This window comes from Microcaecilia unicolor, chromosome 3 (genome assembly GCF_901765095.1).
Source record: "Microcaecilia unicolor chromosome 3, aMicUni1.1, whole genome shotgun sequence".
NCBI classification, from domain to species: Eukaryota; Metazoa; Chordata; class Amphibia; order Gymnophiona; family Siphonopidae; genus Microcaecilia; species Microcaecilia unicolor.
The window spans coordinates 327,979,290-328,001,517 of NC_044033.1; the positions used below are offsets into that span (position 1 = coordinate 327,979,290).

Sequence of the window (22,228 nt, forward strand, 5' to 3'; positions counted from 1 at the left end):
ACTGGACATATCTACGCTGGGTGAATCAGGTTAAGGCAGGTTTATCACTTTACCAGTTCAGCTTCCGCAGCTTGGCACCCGTCTGGGACTATGCAACTTTGGACCTCTGACTTCAGTAGGTTACTGGGAATGGTCTTCGATTGCTCATGAAACATTCAGAATGCCCGGCTCACGCTGCATCCTTTCAGAAACCGTATAAATTTCTGCTTCGCCTAAATATTTCTATCCCCATCCGGTGTATTTCATTCAGCTGTCGAGTACGGACAAGTGTCCACGATGTAGATCTGAACTTTCCGCAAACAGGAAATGAGGGCGGGACCAGAGGCACAGCTGAAACAGAAGCGAAAGTGAAGGCAGTCTGAAGCGGAGTCCGTGCGTGCTGGACTTCACTTTGCAGGTGGAGGTAAAAGTTTTAAAGAACAGCTGGCACTTACGAAGGGCAGGGGCAGCCGCACACGTCCTGCTTGCACTCAGAGGCCACAGAGAGAGAGAGAGAGAGAGAGAGAGAGAGAGAGAGAGAGAGAGAGAGAGGGAGGGAAGCGCTGGGCGGTGGAATTCGGATGGGATTGGGGCCATGGAACTCGGACGGACGAGAGTGGAAGGAGGGGAGGTAGGGAGGTAGGGGTCATGGAACTCAGGGGGGGGGGGCATTCTTTACTCACCTCCGGTGGCTGGTGCTGGGTTCCCTTCCCTCTCACTTCCCATTGGTCCACCCTGTGACGTCAACCCCAGGGCGGACCAATGGGAACTGTGTTACGAACCCAGGCATCCAGACAGAGGTGCAAATTATTATATAGGATAAGTGATCGAGGTTTGTACAGATGAGGACAGAGAATACAGCCCATGGGGACGGGACAGAACTACTACTACTACTACTACTATTTAGCATTTCTATAGCGCTACAAGGCATACGCAGCGCTGCACAAACATAGAAGAAAGACAGTCCCTGCTCAAAGAGTTTACAGAAAGAGCTTACAGAAACAAGTTTGTCCTCATAGCATTCTCTAGCACAAACAAAATGCAGAAGAGAAGGCAGAACTAGCCAAAATGGAAGATGAGGTGCATGAGCTGGAATGTCAGCTAGTGTGGAAATGGGAAATTGCCCATAACTGATGACCTGACTTATTCAATTGTAATTTTTAAGTCCGTTCATGCAACTTTTGATTTGACCTCCCCGCAATCAAAACTATTGGACATTCTCCTCACTATTGCTCAACGGCATATTTTGCAAAACTGGAAAAACGCACAGTTGCTGAATATTCACTTCTGGTGGAATACAGTCCTGCAGCATCAGAAGTTTGAGCTCGCCATGGCTGCGAAAAGTCGGATGATAGTATCTAAGAAAAAAATTTGGTCTATTTTGGACAACTACCTCCAAACTATTCAGGCCACGCCTTAAACCAGTACAAAGGACTTATTTGTTAAACACCTGGATGCTTTCCCCTCCTTTTTTCTCTTCTTTCCTTTCTGTTTTTTCCTTTCCCACCTGTTGTGTTTATTGCTTCCTATGTTTGTCCATCATTGTTTTCCTGTTATTTATATTCTTGGAAATTAATAAAATATTTGGAAATAAAATTGATCTTTAAGTACAATATGGTCCTAAGCCAGAGAGCAAGAGGAAATATTTGTCCAGGAATCCTCTTACTATGAATTCAAATAGGGCAGGTAAAGTGTTATTTAAAGGGAAGGAAGGAACAGAGAGCAAATAGCATTTTGCAACAATGAAGGGCAGTCATAAGAGGGGAGTATATCTTACAACAATTTAAAGCTTTCTACAAATATTACCCCACAGAGGGCCTGAGTATGGACCCTTGTGAGATTCTGGAGCTTAGCGCTTCTAGCTTGACAGAACCGAAAAGGTGGCACTGGATAAAGACATAGTAGAAGAAATACATGCACTTAAACTGCAAAATGGGAAGACTCCAGATATGGATGGCTCACAGTGGTGTTCTCTAAAGCATTCCATGGGCAGATACTGGAAAATTCATGCTGAAATTCAAGCAGACTAGATTGGGTCTGTTGCCAACACTCCTCCAATATAATACCAAACTCCGCTCCCTGATACTGCAAATGTCTGGACATTACTGCCTTCTTTGTGGTGTTGGATATGAAAAGGCTTTTGTAGAGTTGAACTGCAATATATCGTGAAAAACTAAATGGTATGGGATAGGTTAAGGATTTTGTCATATGGTCAAAACTATTTACAGCAATCCAATGGCACGTCTATAAATACATCAAATACCTAGTTTTGATTATTTAGCCAACAGAGGGAACACTTAAGCAAATTAAAAAAAACAAAGAACAAAACTCAATTGCCCAGGGTTAAGGCAGACTAACAAACCCTACTGGGGGGCTATCAATCATAGGTTTCAAACCGAGACCTTAAAAAAAAAAAAAAAAAAAAAAAAAAAGAGAGAGTAAGCCCCTTAAAAGTCTATAACAAGTCTTTTTTTTTATTTTGCTTAAGCTTGGCATGCTGTTCCCTCTCTTGGATAAATAAGCAAAACTAGGTAATGTTTGCAATCTATAAAATAACCAAATTTCAGACCCATTTAGATTTTAGTGAGGAATGAGGCAGATGCCTCTTCTTGCCATTATTATTCAGTTTGGTGCTGAAGCCTTTACTTTTGATCATTAGACAAAATTCAGACATAATGGAGATACCTTGGGAAAGGAAGAGTTTTAAGCTATGGATGATGTCCTGCTGTACCTTTCCCACCCAGACACCATGGTCCCACCTTTACTGGACCTCAATGTATTTGGTGATCTCAGTGTACAAAACTAACCGGACCAAATCAGAGGTAATACCTTTTAATGTACACTGCATAAAAAGTATGATGGGAAGTTAAGGAAATACTCCACATGTCCCTCAGTCCTCCCTCTCCAGCCACCACTAAACTTTGTGCACTCCCCACTCCCAGACACCTCTGATTACTGTGAGGAATCCTCCTGTCTCCACCCTACATACTGATTGCTCTTATTCTTAAACCTTATTGCCTAAAGTAATCTGACAGTCCATTTCTGCTGAAGACTTTTCTTTCTCCAACAATCTGCAGTCGTCCACTCAGGAAGGAGTGGGGGAAGCAAAAAAAAAAAAAAAAAAAAAAAAAAAAAGGGGGCAAAGGAATCATCTTTTACAGAGGCTACACAGGACCTCCACTAGACAGCCTTACTGAGTGAGTGCCTATGAGCTAAGCCTTGAGGCTACAGAGGGACAAACCCCTCCGGGCTCCACCAGAGGAAAGATCCATGGATCAATCCTTGGGAGCTAACATCAGCCAAAGGAAACCTTAAGGGTCACAGCCAGTGGACTGCACCCTAGGGAGTTAGGTCAGCACTAAAGAAATCCTGCTTCACCGATCGAACCTGCATCAGAGAAATTCTGACATGTTCTAGGCTGCACTACTCCATATACCAGCATTGTCACTAGAAGTGTTCAGCTTCATTGCCTCCATGTGCTGGACTGGTTTAACAGAGTGAAAAGGAAATGTTTATCCTAAAAAATTAGGGAAGTTTAACTGTATACCTCAGTGGTTCCCAAACCTGTCCTGGGGGCTTCCCAGCCAGTCAGGTTTTCAGGATATCCACAATGAATATTTGTTAGAGATTTGCACACTCATGAATTCTCACTGTGAATATTCTGAACACCTGACTGGCTGGGGAGCTCCCAGGACAGGTTTGGGAACCACTGCTGTACCTCATATTCCCCTTGAAGATCATACTGAATTCTTAAGAAGCATTGTAGAAAATGCCAGAGAACTAAATGTATTCATTTTCACAGAACTGATAACAAGACACATTCCCCATTAAATATTTCTCCCTTAAAGTCCCTTGCAGCAGACAATATACTGGGGGGCGGGGCTAAAATACCCTCACCAATGACAAACAAGGAAAGCCTGTTCAAAGACAATTATTGGATACCATTCTACCAGCACCAAATGTGACAGCAGCAGAAACCATCTTCCTTCCACTAATACCTGAGCAATAGCTAATCAGGTTTATGCTCCCTTTTCTTCTTTAACCTATCCCAAGAAAACAAGCTGCTAAAAAGGCACTTAACAGCTAATGTCTTTGGTTTGTCTCAAATAAGATTAGGATCCTAGTGTAGATAGCATTTTATCCTCCCTCATGGAGCTGAAGACGCTTGTTAGATTCTACATTAAAAGAAACATTCTAGACTGTCCTATCCTGCAGGATTACAAGCACAAAAAGTTAGATTTAATACACACTTGCAACACTTACCCTGTGAGCCAACCACGCAGTTCAGTGCATAACCATTTACAAGAATGCTCTCTTTTTGACTACGACCATGTGCTTTCAAAACATTAATAGAGTTGATTGGGTATCGAGCCTGGCCCTTAGGATCTGTGAATTTAACTGCAAGTGCTGCATCCACTACCATGTTGGCAAAGAAATCACTGTCACTAAAACAAGTTAAGGTTAAACTATTTTGCAAAAAATAAGAGAAGTCATTTTAAATTTATTCTTAAAATTACGCATCAACTCTACAGACTGAAGAAATTGGAGAAGTTTTGCAAACGGCATAAAAAAATATTACCAGTAGTTTAAAGTGAAAATTTCTTTCAAGTATCAAGACATGGGTCCAGTTGTGTACTCACCTCCCCTTACACTCCCCAACAAGGACGTATAGGTTTCTAGAGCACAAGCAGAAAGGGGACAATGATTTTCTTGGCAAAGTACTTTCCCTCTTAAGGATATAAAGCGAAGATACTTACCTGTAGCAGGTATTTTCCGAGGACAGCAGGCTGATTGTTCTCACATGTGGGTCGACGTCTGCAGTGGCCCAGGAATCGGCAAACAAATTTTGCAAGCAAAATAAAAGTCGGGAAATTTCTGTTGTGCGGGCAGCGCAAACCGCGCATGCGTGAATGACTTCCCGCCCGCAGCGTGAGCGTACCTCTTTAGTTTAATCAAAAAGCATATAAACAAGAAACAACAATAACTCCTCCTCCAAAGGGGAGGAGGGCAGGTTTGTGAGAACAATCAGCCTGCTGTCCTCGGAGAATACCTGCTACAAGTATCTTCGCTTTCTCCGAGGACAAGCAGGTTGCTTATTCTCACATGTGGGGTATCAAAACAATGAACATTGGTCAATTGGGCCTCGCAACGGTGAGGACATAAGATAGATTGACCTGAAACCAAAATCAACTAACAGAGTGTAGCCTGGAACAGAATCAAAATGGGTCTAGGAGGGTGGAGTTGGATTCTAAACCCCAAACAGATTTTGCAGCACTGCCTGTCCAAACTGACTGTCGCGTCGGGTATCCTGCTGAAGGCAGTAATGAGATGTGAATGTGTGGATTGATGACCATGTCGCAGCTTTGCAAATCTCTTCAATGGAGGCAGACTTCAAGTGGGCCACTGACGCAGCCATGGCTCTAACATTATGAGCCGTGACATGACCCTGTAGAGTCAGCCCAGCTTGGGCCTAAGTGAAGGAAATGCAATCTGCTAGCCAATTTGAGATTGTGCGTTTTCTGATGGCGACTCCCCTCTTGTTGGGATTGAAAGAAACAAACAACTGGGCGGACTTTCTGAAGGGCTGTGTCTGCTCCACGTAAAAGGCCAATGCTCTCTTGCAGTCCAAGGTATGCAAACTGCTTTCGCCAGGACGGGTATGAGGACGGGGAAAAAATGTTGGCAAGACAATTGACTGGTTAAGATGGAACGCCTTAGGCAGGAACTTAGGGTGCGTGTGGAAGACTACTCTATTATGATGGAACTTCATATACGGTGCATGTATACCAAGGCCTGAAGCTCACTGACCCTAAGAGCTGAAGTAACAGCCACCAAGAAAATGACATTCCAGGTCAAGTACTTCAGATGGCAGGTATTCAGTGGCTCAAAAGGAGCTTTCATCAGCTGGGTGAAAGATTCCATGACACCGGTGGAGGTTTAACTAGGGGCTTTGACAAAAGCAAACCTCTTGACGTGAACAACTAAAGGCTGTCCAGAGATAGGCTTACCCTCTACACGCCGATAAGCACTAATTGCACTAAGGTGAACCCTTACAAAGTTGGTCTTGAGACCGGACTCTGACAAGTGTAGAAGGTACATAAGTACATAAGTAGTGCCATACTGGGAAAGACCAAAGGTCCATCTAGCCCAGCATCCTGTCACCGACAGTGGCCAATCCAGGTCAAGGGCACCTGGCACGCTCCCCAAACGTAAAAACATTCCAGACAAGTTATACCTAAAAATGCGGAATTTTTCCAAGTCCATTTAATAGCGGTCTATGGACTTGTCCTTTAGGAATCTATCTAACCCCTTTTTAAACTCCGTCAAGCTAACCGCCCTTACCACGTTCTCCGGCAACGAATTCCAGAGTCTAATTACACATTGGGTGAAAAAAAATTTTCTCCGATTCGTTTTAAATTTACCACACTGTAGCTTCAACTCATGCCCTCTAGTCCTAGTATTTTTGGATAGCGTGAACAGTCGCTTCACATCCACCCGATCCATTCCACTTATTATTTTATACACTTCTATCTTATCTCCCCTCAGCCGTCTCTTCTCCAAGCTGAAAAGCCCTAGCCTTCTCAGCCTCTCTTCATAGGAAAGTCGTCCCATCCCCACTATCATTTTCGTCGCCCTTCGCTGTACCTTTTCCAATTCTACTATATCTTTTTTGAGATACGGAGACCAGTACTGAACACAATACTCCAGGTGCATTAGATTGGTGAGGCAAGACTTCCCTTCACTAAATCCGTGCTGACTTTGTCTCATCAGTCCATGTTTTTGTATATGCTCTGCAATTTTATTCTTAATCATAGCCTCCACCATCTTGCCCGGCACCGACGTCAGACTCACCGGTCTATAATTTCCCGGATCTCCTCTGGAACCCTTCTTAAAAATCGGAGTAACATTGGCTACCCTCCAGTCTTCCGGTACTACACTCGATTTTAGGGACAGATTGCATATTTCTAACAGTAGCTCCGCAAGTTCATTTTTTAGTTCTATTAATACTCTGGGATGAATACCATCAGGTCCCGGTGATTTACTACTCTTCAGCTTGCTGAACTGACCCATTACATCCTCCAAGGTTACAGAGAATTTGTTTAGTTTCTCCGACTCCCCCGCTTCAAATATTCTTTCCGGCACCGGTGTCCCCCCCAAATCCTCCTCGGTGAAGACCGAAGCAAAGAATTCATTTAATTTCTCCGCTACGGCTTTGTCCTCCTTGATCGCCCCTTTAACACCATTTTCGTCCAGCGGCCCAACCGACTCTTTGGCCGGTTTCCTGCTTTTAATGTATCTAAAAAAATTTTTACTATGTATTTTTGCTTCCAACGCTAATTTCTTCTCAAAGTCCTTTTTTGCCCTCCTTATCTCCGCTTTGCATTTGGCTTGGCATTCCTTATGATCTATCCTGTTACTTTCAGTTGGTTCTCTTCTCCACTTTCTGAAGGATTGTTTTTTGGCTCTAATGATTTCCTTTATCTTACTGTTTAGCCACGCCGGCTGACGTTTAGTCTTTTTTCCCTTTTTTCTAATACGTGGAATATATTTGTCCTGAACCTCCAGGATGGTGTTTTTAAACAGCATCCACGCCTGATGCAAGTTTTTTACTCTGCGAGCTGCTCCTTTCAGTCTTTTTTTCACCATTTTTCTCATTTTGTCGTGATCACCTTTTCTATAGTTAAACGCTGTGTAGGACAAGAAAGAGGATCTAGGGCCTTGCTGTCACACCAGATGGCAAACCCCCTCCATTTGAAAGAGTAACACCTCTTGGTGGAATCTTTTCTGGAAACAAGACTCGGGAGACACTCTCTGAAAGACCCAAGGAGGCGAATTCTAAACTCTCAACATCCAGGCCGTGAGAGCCGGAGACTGGAGGTTGGGATGCAGAAGCGACCCCTCATTCTGGGTGATCAGGGTTGGAAAACATTCCAATCTCCACGGTTCCTGGGAGGAGAACTCTAGAAGAAGAGGGAACCAAATCTGACACGGTCAGAAGGAAGCTATCAGAATCATGGTTCCGCAGTCTTGTTTGAGTTTCAGTAAAGTCTTCCCTATTAAAAGTATGGGAGGATACGCATACAGAATGCCTGTTCCCCAATGCAGGAGAAAGGCATCTGACGCTAGTCTGTTGTGGGCCTGAAGCCTGGAACAGAACTGAGGGACCTTGTGATTGATCTGAGTGGCAAAAAGATCCACCGAGGGGGTGCCCCCCACACTCGGAAGATCTTGCGGACTACACCCTGCTCAGTCTGTTGGCCAGACTGTTGTTTATGACTGCCAGATAAGTGGCTTGGAGAAACTTGCCGTGATGGCGTGCCCAAAGCCACATCTGGACGGCTTCCTGACACAAGAAGGCGAGATCCGGTGCCCCCCTGCTTGTTGGTGTAATACATGGCAACCTGATTGTCTGTCTGAATCAATATGATTTGGTTGGACAGCCGGTCTCTGAAAGCCTTTAGAGCGTTCCAGATTGCAATTCCAGGAGATTGATCTGAAGACCTTTTTCCTGAAAGGACCAAGCTCCTTGAGTGTGAAGTCCATCTACATGAGCTCTCCACCCCAGGAGGGATGCATCAGTGATCAGCACTTTTTGTGGTTGAGGAATTTGGAATGGACGTCCCAAGGTCAAATTGGATCGAACCGTCCACCACTGCAAGGAATTCTGAAAGTCAGTGGACAGTTGGATCACATCCTCTAGACTCACCGCAGCTTGATACCACTGGGAAGCTAAAGTCCACTGAGCTGATCTCATGTATAGACGTGCCATGGGAGTCACATGAACCGTGGAGACCATGTGCCCCAGAAGTCTCAACATCTGCCAAGCCGTGATCTGTTGAGACGCTCAAACCATGGACACTAGGAACAGGAGGTCGTCTGCCCTCGCCTCAGGAAGATAAGCTCAAGCTGTCTGAGTGTTCAACAGTGCTCCAATGAATTCCAATTTTTGAACTGGGGTGAGATAGGACTTGGAATAACTGATCACGAACCCCAGTAGTTCTAGCACCTGAATAGTCATTCGCATGGACTGTAGAGCGCCTGCCTCCGAGGTGCTCTTCACCAGCCAATCGTCGAGATAAGGGAACACATGCACTCCCAGTCTGCCCCCATGCTTACATTTTTGCTATTATCTGCAAAATTACTTTAGTTAGAATTTTGAAACTCAAGGTATTACTCAAGTATGTCATTGTTGATAATATCCAGTTCATATAATTTTTTTTCATAGGCATTATGGTGTAACAATGCTTGTTTGGTGAAAACTACATCTGTACGAATTGGGGGCCTTTTAGGCCCCCGCTGTTTTTATCATGTTCTCAGAAGTGTTTGTGTCTCAAGTTACTTTATTTGTACTCAGTAATGCTGGTGGAGGGGCCAGGGTGTGGATAATAACATGTGAGGATGTCATGTGATTTTTGGAGGGAGTGATAAGGCCATGACATCACCTCAGGTCCTCTGAACACTGAGGACAGTATACACTGTGAGCTAATTGCTGAAGGACCTGTGATAAGATAAGCTGTTGAGAGGAAATCTGTTTCATTTTCTAACATCTAGTCAGCAATGGCACAGTCTTCCTCCAAGTGTCTGACTGACCAAGAGATTGAAGCGATTATGTTTCAAAGCGATGATGAAAGTGAACTATCTTTGTCTGATGAAGAATATCTGCCACCAGCTAATCAAACATCCTCATCCAGTGATTCTTCTGATGATGAAGAAGTGAATCTAGTGGATCCTCAAGAAGTGATAAGTAGAACATCCAAAACGAATGTTTTTTGGGACAGTAATCCTACATTAGTCGGACGTACTCCAATACACAATATTGTGAGACAGGCTCAAGGAGCTGTGGGAAGTCCCAGTTACTTTACCCCTAAAGATGTATTCTGTACTTATTTTTCTGACAATATTGCAGAAGAGGTCCTATTATGTTCAAACCTAGAAGGAAGACGTATCGCTTCAGCAAAAAATAAGTCCTGGAAAAATATCTCAAAAGAGGAACTTTATGCATATATTGGACTTTTCCTGCTGGCAGGGAGTCAAAAATCGTATGATGTCCCAATACGAGAATTATTTCTGGACCCACTTTCTGATCCACACTATAAGGCGACAATGTCAGTGGGCAGATATGAGGAAATTAGAAGGATCATTCGCTTTGATGATAAGCGAACTCGTGCAGCGAGGTTTGAAACAGACAAATTAGCCCCTATCAGTTATATCTGGAACATATTTATCAAAAATTGCACAAAACTTTACAATCCTAGTACTAATGTTACTGTAGATGAGCAACTTGTACCGTTCAGAGGACGCTGCAAATTCATACAATACATGCCCAGCAAGCCAGCCAAGTACGGTATAAAAATCTTCTGGATGTGTGATTCTGCAAATTATTATGGCATAAATGGCGTAATCTACTGTGGCAAAGAGGTTGGTGCACCAGTACAGAAGGATCTGGGGTCTGAAATAGTCAAAACTCTTGCTGTTCCAATATTCAATTCAGGTAGAAACATCACCATGGACAATTATTTCACCAATGTTGAACTAGGCAATTTTCTGCTTGCAAAAGCTATTACACTTGTTGGTACTATAAAGCAAAACAGACGAGAAATTCCAGCAGCACTCAAACACAATCGTCAGCGAGCACTTTATGAGAGTGTCTTTGGATTCAATAACAAAGCGACTTTGGTATCTTACAAGGCAAAGAAGGAGAAATCTGTAATTTTACTCAGTACCATGCATCACGATTGCAGTGTTGACAGCAATAACCAAAAATTGAAACCAGAAATCATCCTGCATTACAATGCAACAAAAGGAGGTGTAGATAAAATGGATGAGATGGTGGGAGAATATTCGTGTAAGAGGCAAACAAAACGATGGCCTGTAGTACTATTTTCAAATATGCTTGATGTAGCAGCCCTAAATTCATTCATTATTTATACAGAAACTCATCCTGAATTTCATGCACAGAGGAAGGACAGGAGACGCTTATTCTTGAAGGACCTTTGTCATGAACTTGTAATACCTCACATGATAGAGCGAAGCGACTTGAAATGCTTGCCAAAGAAAACTAAAGAAGCAATGAAACGGTGTGGCGTACAGTTTCAGATTACTCCAGAGCCAGGAGAAAGAAAACGAAAGCGTTGTTTCATGTGTCCAAGAAACAGAGAGGAAAACTGAGCGATATTGTTCCACTTGTAAGGAAACTGTTTGCAAAGAACACTCTTCTGAAAAAATAACATGTCAGAATTGTTTGGAAGACTAATATAATAGAAAAGAAAGTTAGAATAAAAATGTAGCTGCAGCTAGTTTGCTATAGATTTCTATGCATTTTTGTGTGTTTTCATGTCTTTGCGTGAAATTTGGGAAAAAAAAGATTTTTTGGTGTTTTCTGTGAAAAATTATAATTAAAATGTTGTCCACTATTCATATTTTATTGAGCAATTTTGAAATAAACTTGTGAAAGTTATTTAAGTGTGTTTTTCTACATTATGTGCATGGGGGCCTAAAAGAGAAATTAGATCTTACCTGCTAATTTGCTTTCCTTTAGTCCCTCCGGACCGGACCAGGATTGGACTGTTGGGTTGTGCCCGCCTACCAGCAGGTGGAGACTGAGAAAAAACTCTGACTCTAGAGAGCCAATAGGAGCCCTGGCCATGTGACCTTAGCCTCAGTATTTGAATAACAAAGCAGGAAAGAAAGAAAGAACTTCTGTGCCGTATGGAATCCTAGCAGCCACAAATTCCTCGGCAAAACCGAGTACTAGAGCTCACCAGCAACTCTCACCAGAGAAGTGGTATGGGCCATTTGTATTAGAGCTCGCCAGCAACTCTCACCAGAGAAGTGGCATGGCCCATTCATATTAGAGCTCACCAGCAACTCTCACCAGAGAAGTGGCATGGCCCGTTCATATTACAGCTCACCAGCAACTCTCACCAGAGAAGTGGCATGGCCCATTCATATTAGAGCTCACCAGTAACTCTCACCAGAGAAGTGGTATGACTCACTTAAGGTTTCATATATATTCCATCAACTGAGCTCACCAGCAACTCTCACCAAAGAAGTGGTATGACCCATTAAGGTTTTATATATATATATTCCAGCAACTGAGCTCACCAGCAACTCTCGGCAGAGAAGTGGTATGACATATTTAAGGCTTTATATATATTCCAGCAACTGAACTCACCAGCAACTCTCACCAGAGAAGTGGTATGACATATTTAAGGCTTTATATATATTCCAGCAACTGAACTCACCTGCAACTCTCACCAGAGAAGTGGTATGACCCATTAAGGTTTTATATATATTCCAGCAACCGAGCTCACCAGCAACCACCAGAGAAGTGGTATGGACCACACAAAGTCTTTTTTTTTGTTTGTTTTTGTTTTTTAAACATTCCACGTGTGGTAAAGGAACAAATACACTTCCAAACTTAATAAAAGAATCTAAAGAGTTGATAGAACATGGGAGGGGCCTGGTCCGGTCCGGAGGGACTAAAGGAAAGCAAATTAGCAGGTAAGATCTAATTTCTCCTTCCTTAGCATCCCTCCGGACCGGACCAGGATTGGACTGTTGGGAAGTACCAAAGCAGTAATCTTACGGGAGGGACAGACATTGAGAATGTGGTACAGTCCCTGAAGACACCCAAACTAGGATGAATACGAAGCCAAAGCTTGACGATCCAAGAACCACCAATAAACTAAATAGAATGACTACAAAGCAAAAAAGCTGAAGCTGAAAAGTCCAAGCGACGCTGAACATTGTCCCCTACCAAGTGGCCACTATATATTGTCCCCTACCGCAAGGACAGAGAGACTCGAGAAAAAAACGACTGAAAGAAGGATGACAAAGGTAGAAGCAGAGCCGCCTGGCAACAAAAAACTGCAATGAATCTACCTCAGCTGAGAAAGTGGAAACCGAAATCCTGAAGTACAATACTCCAGATATTGTAGACTATTGCTGACCTAGCAACAGATTGGAAGTATGTAAAGCCTGTCAGTGAAAAAGTACCTGATCACTAGAAGCTAAATAGGTAAAAACAAGAATGCAGTTAAAATACTATGCAGAAGAAGAAGGTACCTAAATCCTTGCTGCAAACTAGACTGAAGGTCCAAATAAACTGACAGCCGCTGCAGTTACCCAACATGAAAAAAAAAACATATCTCAGAGCGCAATTCAACTGAGAGAGAAAGAATAATCTGTAGCTGTTGCCTCTGCAAGCCAATCACCTGAGACTCTTGTTGTAGACCCCAATTAGTGAAAACGGGAATAAATCAACAGGAGACACTTGTTAGTACCTTTCATCTGTTAGAAACACATAGAAGTCCATAAAACACTACACAGTTCCAGGAACAACATGTATAGAATGTTTGTACGTTTAGGAATCTAGCCAGGTGCTCATGGTCTGGATTGGCCGTGGACCGAAAGGTGGGCTCGATAGGACCTTTGAGCTTTTCCCAGTGTGGAATTAAATATGTACTTATGTAGTAGAACTATAAATATACATATATATTTCCACAGATGCAGCCATCAAAAAACTGCTCACTGTGTATATGCTCCCGGCATACTTGCAGGAAGAATGCTCAATCTCAACCACCAGACCACTAGTGAGAATACAGAGGCCAACTGAGCGGAGGGATTCCATCAGAGATAAATATCTGGATACGAGAGGGCATCTATCTCTGCCGCTGACAAGTCTTTTTAGCAAGAGAGTAAGCGAGGCACATGGAAGGTCAGAGCGAAAAGAAATAGTTGTAGAACTGGGACCTCCCCTTAAGGTACTATCCACCGAGAACTCTTTTTTTTTTTTTTTTTTTTTTTCCAATGGTCACGAAATTGACAGAGTGAAAAGCTGCCCAAAAAAGACTACCGAGACTCCAAAGCGAATGAAGAAAAAATTCCTTCTTGGGAGCTAGAAAGTAAAATTTTACTCTGCAAAATAGAGCAAGGTAATGGCCAAAGGCCCAAGAACATCCAGAGAAAACAGAAAGTGGGACGCTTGTAGAGAAGACAAAAACAGTCTGCGCCAACTTGACTAAACAAAGAGAGAAAAAATAGAAACATGCTATGAAATCTAATGAGATCACACGAGAGCTCAAAAGAGAGCTCAAATGAGAGACCTGGCTACATGCACCCCATAACCTAGGGAGTGCCCGAAATGCACCACCCGTTGCTTGACCTGACAACTCTGCCAATAAGACTGTCTGTAATGAACCAGACATCTATGGAAAGGATGAAACGACGAGACGTAGTTTCATGAGCGCCGCTGCTACTACGACCATAACTTAAGAAAAAAGTGCGCGGAGCCGACACGAGACCGAAGAGCAGGGTAAGAAGTAATGAGGACCTTATCATCCTCGTATCACGGACATTACTCCTCCTATACTGAGATGTACTAAGATGTACCGACCCACATCCATAAGAAATGAATGTGGTACTTGCAACCTGGATTGACCACAACTGAGAACAGGATGCTGGGCTTAATGGACTCTTAGACTTTCCCCGTATGACCATACTCGTATACTAATAGCAAAAATGCACAGGAAGTGAAAGAATCCCCTACCAATTGAAAGGAAGGTCTGGAATGAGGACATATAGAATGAAAATGAAAGGATCACCATATGTTGAGCGTGGACTGAGACACACTGGCCTTTAATTTTACCGGATCTCCCCAAACCTCGTATCATGTCATGCCTCCTTCCTCACTGAGATGAACAGATGCACACTCACAAGATATGAATGTGGTATTTGCAATCTGGATTGACCCCATCTGAAAACAGGATGGGGACTCTTGGCCTTTCCCATTATGGCAACACTTATGCCCTTATGGCAAAAAATGCACAGAAAATGAGTGAATCTCCTTCCAAGAGAAAAAAAACTCTGGAGAGAGGAAGAATAAAATGAAAATGAAAAGGAATAGACTTGGAAAATACCTATTACGGAAAAGGTGGTGAATTTGTGCCACAGGAGACAAGACTGTACCTGACGTCAAGAAAGCTTGAAACAAGACCCTAAAATCTGTAAGGAAGAGAAAGGGATAGCAGATGTTATGGATGGTCATACTGGACAAAACCAGAATGTTTACCATGTGCCCAGGCTGAATAGATAGAGGAAACAAAAATACAAGTAGATGGCATGAGGACCTCCCACTATCCTTAAGTGGGAGAGAATGCAAATTGACCTGATAACTTTACTCCCTAAGTGGACATATATCTTGTAAGTCCTAGAAGAAAACTAAGATAACACATGAGAAACTCCAAGACAGTTGGAAAGTAGAGAAGACGTGAATAAAACATGCCTTCTAAAGCATCTGAGAAAACTGGGTGCTCGGTAGACAGGACTGAGTCTCCTAGAATATGAGAACCATCTGAACCATGTAGCCTATGCAGCTGTCATCTGCTATGCCAAAGAGAACGCATAGCCATGAAAGAAAATTGCTGAAAGGAAGTAAGACCTTATGTCTAGAATTGCAAAGTACGCAACAATTGAGTATCAGACAATGTATTTCATTGCACATGGCATCTGAACCATATAGCCTAGGCTCTAGAGAACGTTTGTTAAGATCTTAAAACACTGTATAAGAACATAGCCACGGAGGAAAATTTCCTGAAAGGAATTAAGATCTTATGTCCAGCATTGTAAAGTACCAAACAATGGCACCTGAACCAGATAGCCTATGCCATAGAAAATGTTTAAGTTCTTAAAACACTGTATAACATCATAGCCATAAAGGGAAATGCTTGAAAGGAACTAAGATATTATGGCCAGATTTGTAAAGTACTAATTAATTGACTATTAGACAATGTAGTCCTATTCACCAGGAAATGAGAAAGACACAGAGTGACACACACTGGACCTCCATAAAAACTGCGCTAGACAATAGCAAAGACCTTTCCTCCAAACATCACACACAAGGGAAAGGAATAGGAAATTGGTTATTTTGGAGCTGAGATATAATTTAATTCGTCCCATTGTCTAAAACAGAGAATTCCCGACTCAGCTGCACTTTGAATCGGAGTCTTGCCAAGAACAAAGAAATCGCCAACTGAGCTGCACTTTAATTCACAACATTGCTAGCAACCAAAAAGTCCCTGACAGAGAAAAAACAGAGGGAAAAACAAAATGAGCGCTATTCGCATCGTAACATTTCGTTTGTTTTTTTTTTTTTTTTTTAATAGCTTGAAAAATACATGTAAAAATTAATTGCAGGGAAAATATACTACCAATTGCCCCAACTACCGGAGAAACAATATCTCCTTTCCATTGCACAAACAGCCAAACACAGTAAAAGCAGAAAAACGCTACCGCGTCAAGGGAAATTGCAGCTGCAGGCAAAACAATGGCGGCCAAGCGCGCCAAAATGAGAAGAATAAAGTTCGGGGGAGAAAACCACTGACCAGACCGACGAAGAAGCAGGAAATCCGTGCCGCTGAAAAACAGATAACCTCCGATGCCGCACAAAACATGGTTTAGCCTCTGGCCCGACAGGAACCGTCAATACAGCTCCCAAGCTATACAGACCTGTCCAAGAGCGAGCACGCGCTTAACAGTGCGCGCCTCTCTCTCTCTTTTTTTTTTTTTTTTACAACTACCGCCGCTAACAACGCCGGATAGCAGAGGAAAAATAATGAAGATAACAAAAAACCGCCGATTAAAGTCACAGACGCTGACTTTTCACTTTTTTTTATTTTATTTTATTTTTTTTTAAATAGCTCCGCCAGAAAAGAAAATAAAGACTCTTCAAACAGCATAAGACAGAAGAGCTACCTGCTCGTTATAAGACTGGGGAAAGCAAAAACTACTTCCTTTAAATTCCTTTCATTTGAATTAATTCTTTTAATTTTCTTTTACTTGATTCTTTAAAAACAGCTGCCTATTAAAAGTGGCTGCCTCTCCCAAAGACGGTACACCTTTCCAGAGAAAGGGACGGCCCTTCCCTGCTAAGCCAGGGAGATGGGGAGGAAGGGGGGTGGACTCGAGACACCCAAGTTTAACACCCCAGAGGCTGTCAAAGAAAGAAAAGAAACCCTGTCAAGCCTCTAATTACGATTCCAGGCACAGAAAAAGTATTGTAAATATATCTGTAATATCTTATAGAGAAAAAGAGAGAGAGAGACTAATGGGCTCACTTCCTACCTGCTGAGAGACTGAGAAAATACTGAGGCTAAGGTCACATGGCCAGGGCTCCTATTGGCTCTCTAGAGTCAGAGTTTTTTCTCAGTCTCCACCTGCTGGTAGGCGGGCACAACCCAACAGTCCAATCCTGGTCCGGTCCGGAGGGATGCTAAGGAAGTATATTTTTAACATCATGCGTTCTAGGGTTAAGGATATAACGCACTGTACATCCTGAGGAAGGACTCTGTCTTCATCCAAGCATACAAAATAAAAATGCTACTATATATACACACAAATATATATATATATATATATATATATATATATATATATATATATATATATCACACACACACACACAGCATTTTTGTAAATAACGTTCAATTATTTATCCTGTTGTAAGCCAACCAGCGAGTGAGAAAGAAGTATGGGTAAGGTGCACAAATCCCATTATTTACAGAAGTTGTGTACAATGCTACATGACAAAAGACATTGCTGGGGCAAATTTCCATGCACGTTGCAAATAGCTGCCTCCCAACATTTGATACTAGGAATTATGAGAGGGATGCAAAGACAGACCAAAATTATAGTGCCTCTCTCTCTCCATGGCATGATCACCTTGAGTATTGTGTTCAATTCTGATCGTCCTATCTCAAAAAAAAAAATTGAATTAGAAAAGGTTCGAATAGCAACCAAAATGATAAAAGGGATAACTCCTCCCATATGAGGAAAGGCTAAAGAGGTTAGGCCTCTTCAGCTTAGAAAACAGACAGCTGAAGGTGGGTATGATTGAGGTCTTCAAAATCCTGAGTGGTGTAGAACGGTTAAAAGTGAATCGATTTTTCACGTTCAAAAAAAGTACAAAGACCAGGGGACACTCAATGAAATTACATGGAAATACTTTTAAAACAAATTAGGAGAAATTTTTTTCACTCAAAGAACAGTTAAGCAAAGGAGCTCGTTGCTTCTGGTAACAGCAGTTAGTGTATCTGGGTTTAAAAAGGTTTGGACAAGTTCCTGGAGAAAAAGTACTTAGTTTCTTAATGAGGTGAACATGGGGGAAGCCACTGCTTGCCCTGGGATTGGTAGCATGGAATGTTGCTACTAACTGGGTTTCTGTCAGGTACTTGTGACCTGGATTGGCCACTGTTGGAAGCAGGACACTGGGCTACATGGACCATTTGTCTGACCCAGTATGGCTGTCATGATCTTAAGCTTGATAGTGGTTAACATTTTAGGGCACATATAAAGTTCATGAAAACCTAAGGAAAATCCTTGTTTTTGACTTCTAAAAATTGATAGGTATTTACAGATCTTATGGTGAAAGTGAAATTTATGTACAGAATTTAAATATAAATATGGCAAATAAAAGAATCATAGCTGATGTTACATGAAACAAATTACCTAAAAGCAGACCCATGTTTAAAAAGTAATTTGAGGGCATTGAACCCCCTCCTCTCCCACCTGCCATACAAAGTTACTTCTTGGTTTTATCCCTCATCCAAAACCAATGTTTAGTCCTTTCTAAAAGCAGCGAGTACAGTCTAGTTAACAGCAAAGGAAAGATCATGGGAGCACTGAAAAAGGACAATGAAAAGAAAAGGCTACAAACACGTTTCTCATTTTTCCTCTTCCAGGGTAAGGACCTTGCTCATTGAGTCCTAGGATCTGAGCATAGCTTACAGTTTAAGTTCTGTAAGAGACAGAGACACATCGCCAGTCAAACTTTATAAAGGGAGGACAGTATATGAAGGCACATATGTGGGTATATAAAATAGAAGGGATAATTTTTCAAGTTAGTGATCCTTTTATTTCTATCTGCTACCCATCTGTATGTTACACCTTTGCTATTAAGATGTTTTAATATGTATTGTGTTGACCTAAGTAGCACACCATGTTATGTGTACTGTTTGAATATTTTACTGCTGCAATGTATTGCCTATATCTGGGTTATACTTGCAGTATACTGCCTTGGGATGAATTTTTCAAAAAGGCAGCAAATTCCTCCAAGAAAAAACAAAACTACGATTTTTTTTTTTTTTGGGGGGGGGGAGGGGGTAGCAGCTGTTTAGTCCTTATACTGGTCCATAAAAAATTAAGAGCTACCTAAAACACAATGAGTCCTAATTGGGATGGCAGCAGCTCTTATTTGTCAAACAAATACCTTAGAAATCAGCTTCAAGCCTACTGCTTCATCTAGAGTCACTGCTTAAATATGAGATGCAAAATGTAGAGGCTACACTCTTATAGCCTTGAAAATCTCCTCATAAAGGCTGATCTTGGGCCATGTATGGTGCTATGTTTCTAACAAAAGAGCATCAACATGTCCTTCTAGAATCAGACCTGCTTGGGCATTAAAAAAAAAAAAAAAAAAAGCAATCTGCTGTCCAGTTAAGACACTAATCATTTAGTAAGATTCTATGCCTATGGGGAACAAAGGAAGCAAAAATAGGGTGATGCTTTGTAACTGGCCTGGTCTACTCTAGAAAGCAATGAAACTCTTGCAATTCAAAATGTGTGGGGCTTGTTCACCTTTATGACTGAAGCCCAGTAATTAGGTGTTGGTACTATGATGAACTAGTTAAGGTAGAAATCTGACCTCAAAAAGCAGGTTTATCATTTTACTAGATGTCCTTAACTCAGATATGACAAATAAAAAAAACTTTAGCAACTCACGAAAGAATGAGTTTGTGAATTGTTAGTAGCACAAAGGAAAATATTAGAGCATTAAACAAAAATGGACTGAGGAGATTCCAGCTGAGGCTAAAGGACATTGTGTCCTTTGGTGAAAAGCATTTCAGTCCTTCCACAACTATTCAGCAAATAATCTGTCAGCACTCAGTCACACCACCCGCTTGAACGGCCGATTATTCCTGCCTGCCTATGGAGACTAGACAAATTAGCATTCAGTAACTACAGACTATTTAGCCAACAAAATTAGAATTGTTTGGATCTTGCAGAACAGAAAGCCCATGTTATAAAAAGGATACACGGGGGAGATCTCGCGATGCTGTGAGCTGGACGGACGCTTAGCGCTGCAGCTCTGGGACCCCGGCTCCTAAACGCCCCCAAAATAAAAGAAATCAGCTGAGTTGCCTCCCTCCCGCGAACACACATAACGGAGGACTGTATGGACAGATATTTACGCCGCTCACCAGCTCAGATGGCGCATAAAGCGGTGAAAAAAGAAAAAAACAAACTCGCGAGCGAAAACAAAATGGCGGACAACGAGAACGAATTGAGAACGGAATTCTCCGAAGCTCAATTGGCACAGATTACAGCAGCGATCATGAAGGCACTAGCCCCGCAGTGGGACTCCCTGTCCGAAAAACTAGACAGTTACGCGGCGGGCTTTGATGGCTTGCAATCGCGAATGGGAGATGTGGAGACCAGAGTAATGGCGCTGGAGGACGATGTTAGAACGCATGGGCCTGAGATTGTCAGCTTGAAACAGCAACTGATAGATCTGACAGACAAGTTCGATGATCTCGAGAATCGCTCGCGGAGAAATAATATAAGGTTAGTTGGCCTGCCTGAAAGCATACCGGAGGCTAACATGGCGGAGTGGCTGGAACAATGGCTGGGCAAAGAACTGGCTTTGACTGATTCAAGAGGGCCATTGGTGGTAGAAAGAGCCCATAGAGTAGGCCGGAAAAACGAAGATGTTAATCGACCCCGAGTGGTAATAGCAAAAATACTGAACTATAAGCATAAACAAGAAATCCTGCAGGGTTTCAAATTGAAGAGAGACTCACTGACCTATAACACTAAACGAGTACTAATTTTTCAAGATTTTTCCCGGATTATACAAGAAAAAAGGAGACAATTTCACCCCCTCTGCACAATACTGATCAAGAAAAAAATTAAATTTATGCTAACATATCCAGCTCGATTGCGAATCTTTTACCAAGATAAATGGCAATATTTTGACACAGCACAGCCTGCACGAGCATTTCTGAATGGATGTGGATTATTGACGGGAGAATGAGAGTTGCTGGACAGGCGCGGGAGTCTGGTCATGAAGCATAAGCAGATTGTAAGGTGAGGGAAGCACAGGGAACGGGGGGGCAGGCGGGGGTCGGGGCTCCTTAGCGTCACAAGAGATCCCCCACTTTCAGCTAGCGCTGGAAGGGCACATAGGGTTTTGGCAGAGGGTGAAGGGGGGAGGGGAGGGAGGGAGGGACAAGAAGAACGGACAACTAATGATCTATGAAAACCAATCATCAGGGCAGGAGAGACAACGATTAATAACAGAGGACAGATGTTCCAGAGGGATAGGGGGAGGAAGAATAGATAAAGAATTGGATATAATACATAGGATTAAGACTCATGCAATCCAGCATCACAAGACACAAACATGCCAATTAGGCTAGCTACATGGAACGTAGGGGGAATAACTTCCCCCATAAAACGAACAAAAATCTTGACTGCACTAAAGAGACATAAAATAGACATTGCTTGTTTACAAGAAACGAGGCTATCAGACCAAGAGCATAAAAAATTGAGAAAGCAGTGGGTTGAAGAGGTTTATGCAGTTTCGGCCCAGGGACGGAAGGGGGGAGTGGCTGTCCTAGTGAGGAGGGGAGTGACCTGTAAGTCTACAATAATTGAAAGAGGAGAACAAGGGAATTATATACTGCTCCAAGGGTGGGCACAGGGAATAAAATTTCACTTACTAGTAATATATGGTCCTAACGTACCGGATAAAAAGTTTTTCCAAAGTTTGATAGCTAGATGTTTGGCAATCCGGGAGGGAGAGCTGATGGTAGTGGGCGACTTTAACCTGATTTCTGACCCCACCTTAGACTGCTCGGCGACCGCGTCCCCATACTATCGGGGGTATAGAACACAGATGTGGCAGACTTTCGCCGACACTCTGGGATTGGTGGACACATGGAGGACCTTCCATACGGGGGAAAGGGACTACACCCACCGTTCCAGGGCCCATAATACCCAGGCTCGATTAGATTACATACTAACAGATCGTTCCCTGTTCTCCCGGATACAGGCGGTCCACATAGGCCCTGAAGAGATTTCGGACCATGCCCCAGTGTGGGCGGACATTGAATTTGCTGTGGAGGGGGGAGGGGGTGGCCCAGGCTGGCGTTACCCAATTTACTTGGCTAAGGACCCCCACTTCAATCAA

General features: G+C 42.6%; 1 protein-coding gene across 1 annotated transcript in view; it reads right to left on the reverse strand.

Moving 5' to 3' along the window:
• The window catches only part of TCP1 (t-complex 1), a 114,083-nt gene that overhangs the window by 28,874 nt on the left and 62,981 nt on the right, over positions 1 to 22,228 (reverse strand). The window contains 1 exon segment of the mRNA XM_030198394.1: positions 4,243 to 4,424. Coding sequence (XP_030054254.1) covers positions 4,243 to 4,424 — 182 coding nt within the window.